Source organism: Anopheles stephensi, chromosome X (genome assembly GCF_013141755.1).
Source record: "Anopheles stephensi strain Indian chromosome X, UCI_ANSTEP_V1.0, whole genome shotgun sequence".
NCBI lineage: Eukaryota > Metazoa > Arthropoda > Insecta > Diptera > Culicidae > Anopheles > Anopheles stephensi.
Window position 1 is genome coordinate 13,292,561 of NC_050201.1, and position 16,080 is coordinate 13,308,640.

Consider the following 16,080-nt stretch of genomic DNA (forward strand, 5'->3'; position numbering starts at 1 on the left):
CACACATACACGTACGACTTTCGCACAGTGCGTTTTACTAAAACGAAGTATGGCGCACTCGACACCAACCACTCAATGCTCACTACAGGCACACATCACTCACACAACAGGCACCAGCCAAGCCATTTTTTGGTCCATTTCCGGTTATGTTCGTTTTTGTCTTTTTTTTTTTTTGTTGCGCCATTTTTGATTTTACTTCTGTTAGCTCGATCCCGTGGTTTTTGGTTTTGCAAAGTATTTGGTTCGTTTTGCGTTCGCTCGTTTTTGGTTGCGCTTGGTTTTCCGCCATCGTTGTTTATATTGCAATTTAGGAGCACTTTTTCTATGAGTTTGTTTGTTTTTTTATTTCTTCTTTGCCAGACCTTTGCATTTATTGGACTACTCTATATTCTTTTATTTATTTCAGCTTTATTTGATTATGTGTGTGTGTTTGCGTTGTGTTTTCTTTAATTCTGTTGTTGAATCTATTGGTTTTGTGACCTACATTTCTATGTGTGTGTGTGAGTGCGTTGCGCCGTTTATTAGTTTCCCTGTGTTCAACCGGCCAAACACACAAACACACACACACACTCACACACACACAAAAGTAAACGGAAGGAAGAAATCCACCACCGAAGCCCACAAATTTAATAAAAGCCGTCAAATGTGCAACCACCCCTAATGTGTACTTATGTTTTGCTCCCTTTTTAAGGAACCCAATCGATGCAAGATGGCGATTATGAGGTGATCGTGGTGGATGAAAACAACTCCTCCGTCATAGCGGACAATGATTCACATTCGAGCGGACCATTGTCGATCAAGGTAAGCTATTGATGCGATCGTAACAGTGTCTCGGTTTAGGACGTAGAGCCCGCTGATTGTCTCCCTTGCCTAGTGGATCGAACGAGTGTCTCTCAATTCATGTGCGCGATGTCCAGGAACCGTGTTTTCGGATTCGAATCTCTTTATGTTATGCTCGTATGCCGAAAGGTGTCATTATCCCCGTTTTAACATACCTAACTAACAAAACTGTAACAACAGCCGGTATCGCGAAAGAAATCGTTGAAATTTTGAAACAGTCATGAGAAAAGGAAAGGCATAATCGTTGGGAACGTTAGATCGTTCAATTTACGGCAGGACCGGGGTTCAAATCCCATCCAGACCGTCTCCCCGTACGCAGGGCTGACTACTATGCTATATCGGAAAGGCATAATCGTTAGGAACGTTAGACCGTTCAATTTACGGCAGGACCGGGGTTCAAATCCCATCCAGACCGTCTCCCCGTACGCAGGGCTGACTACTTTACTACGGCTAAAATCAAGTCACAGAAAGCTCGAAATGGCAGGCCATGACCTTTCGGGGCGGCCCGGTGGCAGAGGCGACAGCGGCGCCGGTCTTCACACGGCAGAGCCGGGGCTCAAATCCCATCTAGACCGTCTCCCCGTACGTAAGGCTGACTACTTTACTACGGGTAAAATTAAGTCACAGAAATGGCAGGCCAAGACTTCTCGAGGTTGTAGTGCCAAAGAAGAAGAAGAACCTTTCGAGGTTGTAGATTGACATTGAGCACAGACTTTGTGCAAAAATGTTGGTTGCCCTCTCAGAGCAGTTTTCAAGAATAAGCACACCAATTGGTCAAAGGGGGGATCAGCAGCAGGAACCTTTTACACTGGGCATTTCCTGTCTCTCACGAGCCCATGTATGTTCCACAGTACTCGGTGGCAAATTATGTGAGACACAGATGATCTGGATGATTTTTATATTAGATCACAGCTTTGGTGCTATGCCATCCAGAGGAGATCGTTCGTTCCTTCGAATGTCTATCTAGGCTTAGATCTAACCATTTAGCATTGGGCGTGCATCTTCAAGGTATAGGGCAGGTTGATTCCAAAGCTTGTGGGTGCTACCTCGGATAGCACGACTTAGATATTAGGTCTTTTGTGAAGTACAAGGCTCGCATTTCTGGAGGCAGTAAAAGGCATCGGAAAGTTGCTGGTGCACGGCATGCGGATTTACTGGTTCACGAAAACAAGGCTCACCTGAGCTGTTTTTGATTTTTGTCGAGTTTATTTTTTCTTGAGGCCCCAGGACCTCCCACAATCAGCTTATAAGAAGATCAATTCCTATTGACATTTTTAAGGGGCCCATTTGAAAGCTCTGGACCCCAAGCATCTGCTCAGTATTCTTAGTCTATGTAGCGCCTCTGAATGAGGAAAAGGATAAGTTTGGAAGCTAGGGTATGTACTTTTGTAGAAAACCAGGCTTCAAAAATCTTACGATATACTAGATAAAACGATACCGTCGGCCGGATTGATTTTCGACCCGTTTAGTTGAATGATTTGTTTGAAATTCAACAAATGTTTCATTGTTTTTCATTTTAACGACAGCAGTTGAGACGTTTTTTAAATGAACGATTACCTGCTATGCTGCTATAACGAACGTTTAATTTAACCGAAATGAACACTAGATGAATTTGATTTAACAAAAATGAACTTTTAACGACTGTTAAAATCCGTGAACTGCTTCGCGATACCGGCAACATAACACACCCAGTAGTGAACTTTTTTTTGATCAACGATTTTTTTTTAATGTTAACGTGCCGTCGCTTGATGGTTAGGAAAGAAGTATACAACGTTACGCGGTTGTATTTTCCTGTTTCTTTTTTTTCTTCTTATTGTGGCTAATGTTGTTTCCTTTTTCCTTGGTTGTGCTATAACTATACGAGAAGTTTACCATTTGCCTTGCCGTTTTTTATTTTAATTTTTAAATTGCATGCATTATTAATGCGTTTATAAGTGTTGCCAAATTCAGCGCTGCATGTTCTAGTGTAAAACGTTAAAATGGATTATTGTTACTACCTTCAGTAAAGTACCGCCCATTTCCGTCTCATAGATTTCTTTCCGTTTTTAACCCCCCCTCGCTCTATTATTATGCTCTGCACATATTTGAACCTTTTTTTATTTTTTTGGTTTGTTAATTAATCCTTACCAATATTAACCATTTGTAAAATCCCTCCCCCCTTCCAAATTTCCAACCCCCCCTCAATAACTCTGTTATGCTGCATCCGGTTTGAAAATGAATGTTGCATTAACTCGTCCGTAAGGCCGTCACCTCTGCAAGCAACTCGCGCCGTACATCGTCGGCCAAACAGCTGGACCACCCGGTACCGTCGTCCGCCGGTTTGGCCAGCACCGGTGACCTTCGGCTGCAGTCCTGCTACCAGCAGCCAATGCTTACGGCCGGTCCGCCAACGACTGCTGCCACCGTAACACCGACCACGACCGCTACCATTGCCGTGAACGAGCGTCCGGACGTTGTCCAACGAGGGTTGCCCCCGGGAGGCCAGCCGAAGGTAAATGGACGTGGGCAATTCAGCGACACACAGAGCGAGATGGCACAGCACCAATCCGGTTCCGTTTTCCTACCTCCCCGAATGACCGGTTCGCGCACGGTCACGAACGTATCCTATTCCAGTGTCCGCCTTGAACATACTGCCTCTACCGTCCGCTTGGCGTGTTTCAACTGTTCTCAATGCTTGCAACTGTGTGTTTTCGTCCACGTTCGGGTAGCTGTGGTAGACATAGTTTTTTTTTTAACGGCGCTTCTATCCTTCCTGTAATACACTCACAAAACACATACACACCGTATCATACTTACTCCTCCGTTCCATGCTATTCCATATGCTTGAGATGTTGCAGTAGTATCTGTATGTATGTTATTTATTTTGCATGACGAAAAGCTCTGTACAAACGTGAGGCTGCTTCTACTCATCTAAATCATTTAAATCTGTGAAAAAAACCTCGAGTTTGTGTGTCTATAGAAGCGTTTAACGTTTGTAAAACAGCCTTTCATTGTTAAGCTTAATCTAAGAAAAAAATCATTAATAGGTTCACTGTTTCCATAACATTTCCAAAATTCGTATTTTCATAGTTTATGTGTGTGTGTGAATAAGCCCATGTAAATATCCTTGAGAATGCTTTGAAGAGATGGTTGAGAGGATATCTCATTAAACCCCTGTTCAATGTAAACTCATATAGCAGTATGTAATACATCTAACCTTCTATATTGGGACGAGTCAACATCAACATTGTACTGTTACGCTATTTGGTCGTCAAATCATCACTATGCAGCGGGAGGAACGTTCGTAGCTGCCAGCAGCTTTTGATCCTTAGAGCGCTCTGGTGCGGTATTTTTTTTTTATCTATGTGAGATGCTTGTGTTCCACTTGTCAAAACGCGCACCCATCAGCAACAAAGAGGCGATTCATTTAATTCGCTCAACATACTGCCCATTGAATATCGCATATAGAAGAAATAGAATTAATGTATGTTTTTCGGTTTTTTTTATAATTTATTCTTGTCCTTGCCCGTCATGTTCCGATGGGGACAGAGTGTGGACTCCGATGGTGGTTCGCTCAATCTGAACTCGACCGAGAATGATCCACAGGAGGTGGAAACTTCGAGCGAGATAATGCCGGACGACCACAAGCCGACCAACTCTAACGACGAAAGCTGGACGGACGTGAATCTGAACGACGATGGTGCGAGTGAACTGAAACCAGCGCAGCGTGCCGATGGTAGTACGGTCGGTGTTGGTAGCATGCCGGGCAGCAACGGTAGTGGTGCCGGCGGTGATCGGCTCGGTCCAATGGCGGGTACGCTCGGTGGGGGCCGTATGGATACCGTTGGTGGAACGGGCGTCGATTTGGGTGGCGGTGGTGCCGGTGGCGTTAAGTTAGAGTCTGACATTGCGGTAGTCCGCGTACCGGACGGGTACGGTGGTCAGGTGGTACCGAGCGGTGGTTCGGTACGTGGCCGACCGGAAGACCTAAACCTGAAGGCACCGTTCGTCAGCCAGTTGCCGTTGGCATTACCGTCCCGTGAGGCCAGCCTTACGCAGAAGCTGGAGATTGCGCTCGGCCCGGTCTGTCCACTGTTGCGCGAAATTATGGTTGATTTTGCACCGTTCCTGTCGAAAACGTTGGTCGGTTCGCACGGTCAGGAGCTGCTGATGGAGGGCAAAGGATTGACGACGTTCAAGAACAGTCACTCGGTGGTGGAGTTGGTGATGTTGCTGTGCTCGCAGGAGTGGCAGAACAGCTTGCAAAAGCACGCCGGCCTTGCATTCATCGAGCTAATCAATGAGGGTAGACTGTTGTCGCACGCGATGAAGGATCACATCGTGCGGGTAGCGAACGAGGCCGAATTCATACTGAACCGGATGCGGGCGGACGATGTGCTGAAGCATGCCGACTTTGAGTCGCAGTGTGCCCAGACGCTGCTGGAACGGCGCGAGGAGGAACGGATGTGCGACCATCTCATTACTGCAGCCCGGCGACGGGATAACGTGATCGCGAGCCGACTGCTGGAGAAGGTACGCAACATCATGGGCAATCGGCACGGTGCGTGGGGCGATATGAACGCAAACTATCAGAAGCAAATCTTCTGGAAGCTGGACGCGTGGGAAGATGATGCGAGACGCCGGAAGCGTATGGTTCAGAATCCGCGCGGTTCCAGCCACCCGCAGGCAACACTGAAGGCATCGCTTGAAAACGGTACCGCAGCGTCTGCTTCGACGGCAACAGCCGCTGGAACGGCACCGGTAGGAGCGGACGAGGCTGCGGTAGGCGCAGACACGGCAGCCCCCGGTGCACGGCCGGCCGGTGTTGCACGGGACGAAATCTACTCACAGATCGCCGTCCCGCGGTCACAGCAGCCCGACCTGCTGGACGATTCGGAGCTGTTGATAGAGGACCGGGAGCTGGATCTCGACCTGACCGGACCGGTAAACATCAGCACGAAGGCGAAACTGATAGCGCCCGGGCTGGTGGCACCCGGCACCATGTCAATTACCTCCACCGAGATGTACTTCGAGGTGGACGAAGAGAACGGCGAGTTCCAGCAGATCGACCAGGAGGTGCTGAAGTACTGTGACCACCTGCACGGCAAGTGGTACTTTTCGGAAATTCGTGCCATCTTCTCCCGCCGCTATCTGCTGCAGAATGTAGCGTTGGAAATCTTTCTCGCCAGCCGCACCTCGATACTGTTCGCCTTTCCGGACCAGCACACGGTGAAAAAGGTGATTAAAGCGCTGCCCAGGGTTGGGGTCGGCATCAAGTACGGCATACCGCAGACACGCCGCGCCTCGATGATGTCACCGCGGCAGCTGATGCGCAACTCCAACATGACGCAGAAGTGGCAGCGGCGCGAAATCTCCAACTTTGAGTATCTAATGTTTCTGAACACGATCGCCGGCCGCACGTACAACGATCTCAACCAGTACCCGGTGTTCCCGTGGGTCATCACCAACTATGAGTCGCGCGAGCTCGACCTCAGCCAACCGTCAAACTATCGCGATCTCTCCAAACCGATCGGTGCGCTAAATCCGAGCCGGCGCGAATACTTCGAGGAGCGGTACGAAACGTGGGACACACCCGGCATTCCACCGTTCCACTATGGCACCCACTACTCGACGGCCGCCTTCGTGCTGAACTGGTTGATACGCATCGAGCCGTTCACGACGATGTTTCTCGCGCTGCAGGGCGGCAAGTTTGATCATCCGGATCGGCTGTTTTCGTCCGTGGCACTGTCGTGGAAAAACTGCCAGCGTGATACCTCCGACGTGAAGGAGCTCATACCCGAATGGTACTTCCTGCCGGAGATGTTCTACAATGCGTCCGACTATCGGTTGGGCCAGCGGGACGATGGCAGTACCGTTGGGGACGTTGATCTACCACCGTGGGCGAAAACGCCCGAAGAGTTTGTGCGCATCAACCGAATGGCGCTCGAGTCAGAGTTTGTCTCCTGTCAGCTACACCAGTGGATCGATCTGATCTTCGGCTACAAACAACGCGGACCGGAAGCGATGCGTGCCACGAACGTGTTTTACTACCTCACGTACGAAGGTAGTGTCGATCTGGACACGATCGGCGATCCGGTGACGCGCGATGCGATCGAGAATCAGATACGAAACTTTGGCCAAACTCCAAGCCTGCTGCTCATGGAACCGCATCCACCACGGTCGTCGGCGATGCATCTCTCACCGATGATGTTCAACACGATGCCGGATGACGTGTGCATGTCGCTCAAGTTCCATCTCAACTCGCCGATCATACACATCTCGGCCAACACGTATCCGCAACTACCGTTACCATCGGTTGTAACCGTTACCGCCGGCCATCAGTTTGCGGTGAATCGCTGGAACTGTCAGTACACGGCCAGCATCCAGAGCCCAAGCTACGCTGAGTCGACGCAAAACATGAACGCCAATCTACCGCTCACGATGGATCCGTTGTTGTGTAAGTGTTAGCCTTCCCCACCGTCGAAGAGATAGGTTTACTAATCTGTGAACCTCATTTTTTCCACAGCACAAATTAATGGACACAACAGCAGTAATCAGCAGAACCGGCGCCATCTCGGGGACAACTTCAGCCAGAAGCTGCAGATCAAGTCCAACTGTTACGTTACCACGGTGGACAGCCGGTTCCTGATTGCGTGCGGCTTCTGGGACAACAGTTTCCGCGTGTTTTCCACCGAAACGGCTAAGATTGTGCAGATCATCTTCGGACATTTCGGGGTGGTAACGTGTTTGTCCCGGTCCGAGTGTAACATCACGTCCGATTGCTATATCGCGTCCGGTTCGGCCGACTGCACGATACTGTTGTGGCACTGGAACGCACGCACACAGTCAATCGTTGGTGAGGGAGAGGTAAGTTTCGTGACATTGCAGTTATATATGGCAGTTTTTATCCTGTGCCGGTCCTGAGATCTTTTTCTTTTTGCCAGCCCATGCATTGCGGTGAGCTTGGTGATCTTTCTGAGGCGCCCTGATACACCTGAACCTAAATGATATTCCTGAACTTGGTTAACTTTTGAGGCGCCCTGTTAAAGGACAAGCCTTTGAACAGTAGATTTCTGTTATCATATCTTTGTCTTCCATATTGCTTGCCTCTACCTTAGTCTAATGTCAATGAACTACCTATCAAACTCTTTTTCATTCCTTGAAGGAAGATATCCTGTCGTACTGCTTCAATCATTCTCCTTCTTATAGTCTTACAATCAGGCCGTCCTTGAGGAAAAGAAAGATAACATATTCTTGGGATCTTCAGGTCAAAGCCCACGCTGTGTCCTCTTGATCTGAAGTGTGTGTGTGTTAAGTTGGGTAGTGAGCTAGAGAGCTACCGGGAGGCCTCGCCTCAATAAAATGAGGGTTCTGAGCGCGCTCTTCGACTTCAGAAAGGTAGCTCCGCACTCTCCGACCTCTTCGCCCTCAGTGAGTGCGGAGCTACCGGGAGGCCTCACCTCTTACATGTTAGTGAGCAGTTGCCCTCTCCTCTTTAAAAAGAGCTTCATGACCCAGCTCTACATACATAAATGTCGGAGCTGTTTTATAGTGCTTCTTTTGAGTATTTGCCAACTTTGAGACATTTGTATGGATTCAACCAGGCTTTTTAATCCAGCTAATCGTACTATATTTTAGTAGATAAAATTCGGTAAACTACGAGTAAACTTCGGTAAACTACGAGGGGCGGTCCGGTGGCCGAGGCGACAGCGGCGCCGGTTTTCACACGGCAGGGCCGGGGTTCAAATCCCATCCAGACCACCTCCCCGTACGTAAGGCTGACTACTTTACTACGGGTAAAATTAAGTCACAGAAAGCCAGAAATGGCAGGCCGAAACCTCTCGAGGTTGTAGTGCCAAGGAAGAAGAAGAAGACGAGTAAATGATGCTACAAACCTTTTTCTTTTACTTACTTCTGCAATCTACAGATACCAACCCCGCGTGCTACGCTCACGGGACATGAAACGGCCGTCACATCGGTGGTCATCAGTGCCGAGCTTGGACTGGTTGTGTCTGGTTCGATAAGTACGTTCGTTTGTTACGCTTTTCCAGCGCGAACGCAATCACTGCAAACATTTTCAACCCAACCGTTTTCCCTCTCTGCAGACGGACCAGTGCTGGTACATACCACGTTCGGTGATCTACTGCGTTCGCTGGAAGCACCGAAAGATTTCATCTCACCCGAAAACATAACACTCTCGCGCGAAGGTTTCATCGTGGTGAACTACGACGAAGGCAGCGTCGCTGCGTACACCATCAACGGGAAGCTGCTGCGGTACGAGTCGCACAACGATAACCTACAAGTACTGATCGGACCATTGTTTTTCGGCTCGCTAAATTTAAAAATACCCTTACTCACAACGATTTTGTCCCATTCTCTAGTGTATGCTGCTTTCGCGCGATGGCGAATATTTGATGACGGCCGGTAACAAGGGTATCGTGGAGGTGTGGCGAACGTTCAACCTCGCACCGTTGTACGCGTTCCCGGCCTGCAACAGTGGCATACGTTCGCTGGCCCTCACGCACGATCAGAAGTGAGTTGAAAATTGGAAAACTTTGCCCAAAGCTCACCATAATTGAATCGACAATAACGATACGGTTTCCACGTTGCAGATATTTGCTAGCCGGACTGGCAACCGGATCGATCATCGTGTTTCACATCGATTTTAACCGCTGGCACCATGAGTATCAGCAGCGTTACTGAAGACCCAACCGACCGGCACCGAAACGGAACGCACTAGTCAAAGCGGACGAAAGCTGGCAAAAGCGACGACGACGGCGTAACAGTGCAGGAAACCAATCAGGCACTCCTGACCACATACACACCCACAACATAAACACACTATCTCTCTCTATCTCTCGCTCGTTCGCTGAGCCTTGTAAGCGTTATTCAACGTACTGTGTTATGCAGCCGGGTTTAGGAGTGCACCCCAACCAGCAATCAACCAACCAACCGGAAAGAGTTACAAGTAGTCAAAACTGCGCACCCCCAACACAACTCGTAGAAATTGCCAAAACTCAATTAAATTGCAACCTAATCGCGAAATACGGTTTTAGATATATACATATAGACAACCAGGGACAGAACGATAGAATTTGTGATGTGCGGTAAACGATGCTGCTGCGTACTTAACTACTTTATATCAAAACCTAGTGTACCAGAATCCATCTCGCCTACCGAAGCAGTAACATTCCAATGGTCTGCCATGGGACACCGACACATGCGCGTAACGGGGGCTGCTAATCCCACCCCCCCACTCTCGCTTCCGATTTGGCCTAAGACCAACAGCCACCCCCCCACCCCCCCTCAAACGCCCTTCCAGTTCATGGTTTTTATTGCATTGCATTACCTAGATGGATACAAGTAGGCGTCGTCCGTTGCCGCGAGTAAGCTAATCTGCAACGGATGTTGCATTTTAAATGAAAACACACACACACAGTAACAATTTAGCTAGCCTTTAATGGATTTGCATTTAAATCCCGATCAGAGTCAGAGTTCAGTCGGCTAAATGGCAAGTAAGAGCAGCTATCGGGGTTTTTTTTTTAAATTCGTTGACAAGATACCAGTTGGATGATGATAGGTGTGGTGCTAGAACAGGGCAATCTATTATTATACTGTTTTGGACTGTACTTATAGTACTGGATTAATTTTACCAATTTTTTTGTACCTATTGACGAAACCAACACCAGCCTCTAATGCGCACGCAGACTCGTGATGGAACGTTAAGCGATAAGTGGCTGATGTCCTCTAAGTGTAGTGTACATCCTAAGGGCACCATCCTGTTTGTTCCCGTTGGCGGTGTGTGTGTGTGTGTGGTTGTACTTTGAACATTCCTTTACATCGCCCACACCTTTTGTTCTCATTACCGTGATAATGTAAGTGTAGGATTATATGTGTTTTATACCATTCGTTTGTTGCAAAAGTAATTAGCATATACACACACACATACATACACGAGGCTGGTATTACTGGTATTGGTTTTTTTTGGGGGCCTGGGTTTTAGCTGTTAGCCGTTAGCCGACTTTGCTGTAGCACGTGGCAAGAGGAGCAGGAAGACAGGAAGGAAATGCAGAAAAGGGATAAAGGGAGAGAGAGACGAAAAAAAAACAACAGAACGCAATAACATAGTTGTAACCATTATCGATTAACTACCTTAGACTACACACAACCACACACACACACAAGCTGACCCACATACATATAACGCAATGTTCATTGAAAGTACATGAATGCCAAATTGTAAAGATTTTAATAACAGCCTTTTAAAACAAAATCGAATATAAAGCAAAACAAAACAAAAAAGTATATATATATATATATTGAGCTAAAGGGAAGTGTTTGCTACCGTATGTGTGTGTGTGTGTGGATAGGGAATGAGGGCGAATGTTAAAATCAAGTGGTTAAAACGACGACGACACACACACACACACCCACTCGCTGCATTTACATTAAACGGACGCAAGAGTGAGAGGATTGCAAGGATAGTAACAGAACTCCACACACACGTACACACGTGTCACAGGTGTGTTTGTGTGCACAGGGGAAGAAGAACAACAAAAACAACTGCTGCAACATTCCATTGGTGTAGACAAGCAATCGAAACTGCACATTGCATTGCATTCATTAAGCGTAATTAGTGGAAAGAGTCAGTAGTAGCATAACTGGGAGAAGAAAAACAAAATAGACCAGCCGTCAAACGATGGGACAGAAGAGGGAAAAGAGATGAAGGGAGGGAAAGAAGCCGACTAAGAGAAGAAGAAAAAAAAGTTAAAAGACAGATGTGTGTTAGAGAGAGAGAGAGAGAGAGGGAGAGATGATATGCAAACATTCTGAGGTTATCCGTCCGCGAATATTTACATTTAGCCATTACAAAATACAGAAGGATTAAACGAATGAAGTAGCGAGAACGAGCGAAGGAGCAAAAAAGAAAAACACACATGAGTAAAGAAACCAAAGCTGATGAACGTAAGCATTATAAACTATGATGAAAACAAAACCCCAACTACTACTACACACAACAGCGCACGCACACGCACATAGTCCTACCCCCAAAACAATTTTGGTCCGTATTTGTGCGCGTTTGGTGGCAATTGCAATTAATCAGCCGGAATAATCATCCACGCAGTACCGTACTTTCGCTAACTCGTCGTGGGTTTTTTGTGTATTAGATTTTAATCAGTCTTGCGGCGACACCCACGGTTTTTTAATTTTTTTTGTTATCAGTAGTATAACAACGTTAAAAGAACAAAAAAAAATGAAAACTAAGCAAGTAAAGTAAATTTCAAACGAGACCGCAAAATTGCCACTGAACACATGATTAAATCGCAAAAGTGAAGAAGGATATGAGCGGCGGTCAATGTGCAACACACACACAAAAAAAAACAACCGAATAGAGAGACAGAAACAGAGAGAGAGAGAGAGAGAGATGAATGAAAACAAGAAGAGAGAGGAAAAAACATGCAACTAACGCAAAAACCTTATTTCACGTGCCAAAATAATATTAAATAGAACAATATTAAAAGAAGAAAAACAAACAATACAAGTGAAAGTTTTGAGGTGCGCGCGCGCGTGTGTGTGTGTATACGCGATCATGCTCTCACAGATACATTAACAAACAAAACAAAAAAAAACGCTAGTAAACAGCAGCTCTAATGCATAAGAGGGAGACAGAGACAGAGAAGAAACAAAACGCAAACCAGAGGAAAACAGAAATATACAATTAATTACAAAAAGAAAATGCGCGAAAAATGAAACAAACAAAAACATAGAGGAGAAAAATGGAAAGCAAAACCACAACAAAACGCAAAGCAAAAAAAACACATAATGTGAAAACGCAAGAAGAGAAGCGAAGAAGCAAAAAACAAAAATCCTGCCTAAATGTGCTCGTGTAGTGTTTAAATAACAAGAAGAAAACGGAGAACGGATGAAGAAGAAGGAAAAATAAGTACTTAGAGGAAAAACCAAAATGCAAAACAAAACAAAACAAGGACACACACACACACACAAGTTTGATAACGCTTAAAACAGCAAAATATTAATTAAAACGTCTCTTTACAGCTACCGAATAGGGAAGAGATCGGAACGCTGTGGGTAATGTGCGCATAGAACACAGATGAAACAAAAGAGGATATGATGGGAGAAAAACAAGGGGGAAATGGAAAACTGTAAAAGCGGGCAAAAATACGGCTTGTACCAAACAAAGTAACAAGAAGAAGAAGAAGCAAAAAACGCAAACAGAAAAAGGAAAAACCATACAGGCTAGCATTTGATACCGAGGAACTTATGTGCAACCCACGTTTGTGCACTTATTGGACATTTGTAGATTAATTATTAAATATTAAAAGAAAAACAACACTGAGATAGAGACAGAGAGAGAGTGCGCAGAATAAGCAAATAAGGAAAGGAAAACCATACAAACCAATCCGGAAAAAAAATTAGACGGCATCCCGCTAAAGCAACCCCACACCGCATGATGGTCTCTTTACAGGTCAGTAACGGATATAAAATGACCGTGCAATGTGTGTGTGTGTGTGTGCGTGGGGTATTGATTTATTTTTTTTTAATTTTTTTTTTACGTATGTTTAGTTGTGTGTGGGGTTGGAAAGAATAGACGAGCTGTTTGAGAAACAGGTCCACGGTCAAGAGCCTCTCTAGGCAGCCATTCGTCCGTGATGTGGATAGTCCTCCAGCTTCGGCTATAGTAATGGGCGGGTGCGAACCGTGGATTCGACGAGTTTGGGTTCGATTTGTGGATGCAACGAGTGCGTTGGATTGACTCCCGAACTTTTTGCACCCGCCAAGGGTCTACCAGAACTCGCTGTACTTCTCGGGTCGTCGAGCTCAATATCCCTTGCACGGGCCTAGGGAGTCGACTCGACTCCGGATCGAACCGTGCAAAAAATAAGTCGCCTACCCTAACTGTAACCACACACACACACACACCTTGTCATGATGGTTGTGTCTTTCTTTTTTGTTTTGTATCATTTGTTTGGGTTTGGCGTGTACACGTACGTACTTAACTTAGTTGTTTAGTGTCAAAAAATCTATGTACTTAAACATACATTCAATGGTAATGGTATTATGTGCGTTACTTACTAAGTCACCGCGTTCCACTGGACTTGGGGAAGGAACGGTTCGCGGTGGTAGAACGGGCTGTCACCTATTAAGCTTATTATAATGTATAAAACCGTTAAATGGCGGCGTTAAAATAGTGAAGAATGAAAAGCACACATCCAACAGCCCCTGTGGTCACGTAAATTAAAAGCAAGCAAAAATCAACCAACCAGCCAGCCAGAGAGAGAGAGAGCGTACGCGCCCATCGGAATGTTTTAGTGAATACGTATTATAACTATTTAATTGTGTATTATTTGTTAGGTTGTTTATACGGGAGAACGGGGGTGTTTGACCCCGCTCCACTTTTCCGTTTTCGTGGCATTCCACTGTACTTTTTGTATCTTAACGATGGACTGTTCAAACCATGCTTTATTCCCCTTAATACTATTGTAAAACTTACCGCCCGCGGTTACACACATATGCCGTAGCATAAAATGTTAAGTTGCAAGCGGGGCGTTATTGGGGTAAACAAAAAAGCTACAACAAAAAAAAAAGCCGGAATGAAAAGATAACTTACTTAGTTTATATTCTCATGGCCGCAACAAGAAGAGGAAGTAAACAAACAACAAAATGTATGGGTTAGATGTTTATAATGAAACGTAAAAAACGACGGCGCAATCGCAAGCAAGCTAACAGAACAGAACAGAACAACACCCCCACACACACACATACACACACACACAACAAAACACACAAAACAAATTATAAGAAAATAAAACTTTCTTTCTTCATTCATCAAACAAAGCAAAAAGAAAAGCAAACAGGAAGCGAAAGCGAACAACAGCAAACAAGGAAACATAAAAGAAAAGCCACAAACAAAACGAAACCTACTGCGTTTTGTGTTTGGTAGTGTAGTTTCACCTGTTTCGCTTGGTAGTCGTGTCGCTGTCGGGTCTACCTCTAGAAGATTGGGAACTCTTTTGATGGAATCACCTAGAATGAAGTCTAGCATCATAGTGGCCGCAATTATCTATGCTAGGGATCGTTCATGCCTGGTGGAGGTTCCCAACCTAAAGAGTCCGTTCTTCCGTCTCGACTGCAGTGATGTACAAACTGAGTCAGTGAATGAGTTCAATCATCACGAAGAGTTATTTCAACTCACGTAAGATTGAAAACTCTCCGTGCCGACTAGCCACTCTCTCACTACGTTTTAACTCGCTCATTAGTTAAATAACTCACCGATAATTTAACTCTCCTGGCCGAGTTAAATATCGCTTTTGTTGATAAAAAAAAACACGATGGCAAGATGAATTAATTAAATACAATACGATAGTAAATTCACGAGTGAGTTTAACGCATAGAGAGTAAGTGGTTAGTCGGTACGAAGAGTTAAATCATTTTTTAGAGATTTTACTCTTTAAGAAAGAGTGAAACATTTAACTCATTATTCTATTCATTCACACTGTTTTCAATTCCCATCGCTAGTCCACTGTGTTCAAAGTGTGTGTGCTTGGTATGATTCTTGCTGTGCTATGTTGTGGAGAATGGCTCTGTAAGTTCTCCGTTTGGTGGATCCTTGAAGCTGTAACTGACGCTGGATTGACTATTCTGCTATGGGTAAAATCAAGTCAAGGAAACCAGAAATGGTCGGCCGAGACTTCCTGACAAAATGCTATACGGCAGAAGGTAAGTTTTGTTTGTGGCCAGGATCTGCAGCGGCGTCCATTTTTCATTCTATTGAAAAGTACGTCTGATATATTCAGTAACAGAACACAGAATGAACATGTATGATAAATCAAAGGTTACTACAATTCATAGCTTACTCTTCTAACAAATTCAGCATTTCTTCGTCTCACTTTTTTTTTTTTTGAGCAAGAACTTCGAAAGGTTATTCCTGCTCTTTCTGGCTTTCGTCATCATAGCTACATAGTCATACTCAATGCTGCGGGGTGAAGACTGGCGCCGGTATCGCATGTGCCATCGTATCTCCCTTTAGCTGTGCAACTGCAGGTAAAATCAAAGTAAAGAAAATAAATGCCGACCGAAATCACTTAACGTTGTACGGACAAAGAAGAAGAAGATGCTTTATTTGGGTGCCGTTGGTTGCCCAACCTCGGTAGCGCATCCGTCCACAGAACACCCGAGTATGGGAGCATTAAACATGCGTATCTAAAGCAAGGCTCCGGACCGTCATCAAGGGAGGTGCTG

At 45.6% G+C, this 16,080-nt stretch overlaps 1 protein-coding gene and 1 long non-coding RNA gene across 24 annotated transcripts in view; one reads left to right on the forward strand and one right to left on the reverse strand.

Annotated features, from left to right (window-relative positions):
• Positions 1-13,037, forward strand: part of LOC118508814 (neurobeachin) — a 30,436-nt gene extending 17,399 nt beyond the window's left edge. For 15 of the 23 annotated variants that reach the window (XM_036048559.1, XM_036048650.1, XM_036048587.1 and 12 more), the window contains 8 exons: positions 692-801; positions 3,083-3,331; positions 4,369-7,276; positions 7,346-7,686; positions 8,747-8,843; positions 8,925-9,121; positions 9,201-9,352; positions 9,432-13,037. In XM_036048559.1, coding sequence (XP_035904452.1) covers positions 692-801; positions 3,083-3,331; positions 4,369-7,276; positions 7,346-7,686; positions 8,747-8,843; positions 8,925-9,121; positions 9,201-9,352; positions 9,432-9,522 — 4,145 coding nt within the window. In that variant the 3' untranslated portion in view covers positions 9,523-13,037. The remainder of the gene's footprint in view (positions 1-691; positions 802-3,082; positions 3,332-4,368; positions 7,277-7,345; positions 7,687-8,746; positions 8,844-8,924; positions 9,122-9,200; positions 9,353-9,431) is intronic. The other 8 variants (XM_036048611.1, XM_036048671.1, XM_036048679.1 and 5 more) reach the window with 1 other exon arrangement.
• On the reverse strand, positions 162-11,115 carry LOC118508905. Its single transcript, XR_004905826.1, has 2 exons — positions 10,989-11,115; positions 162-569 (listed from the first exon to the last, which is right to left on the reverse strand). It is a non-coding gene; the product is annotated as an uncharacterized LOC118508905 (long non-coding RNA).
• Positions 13,038-16,080: the final 3,043 nt, after the last annotated feature.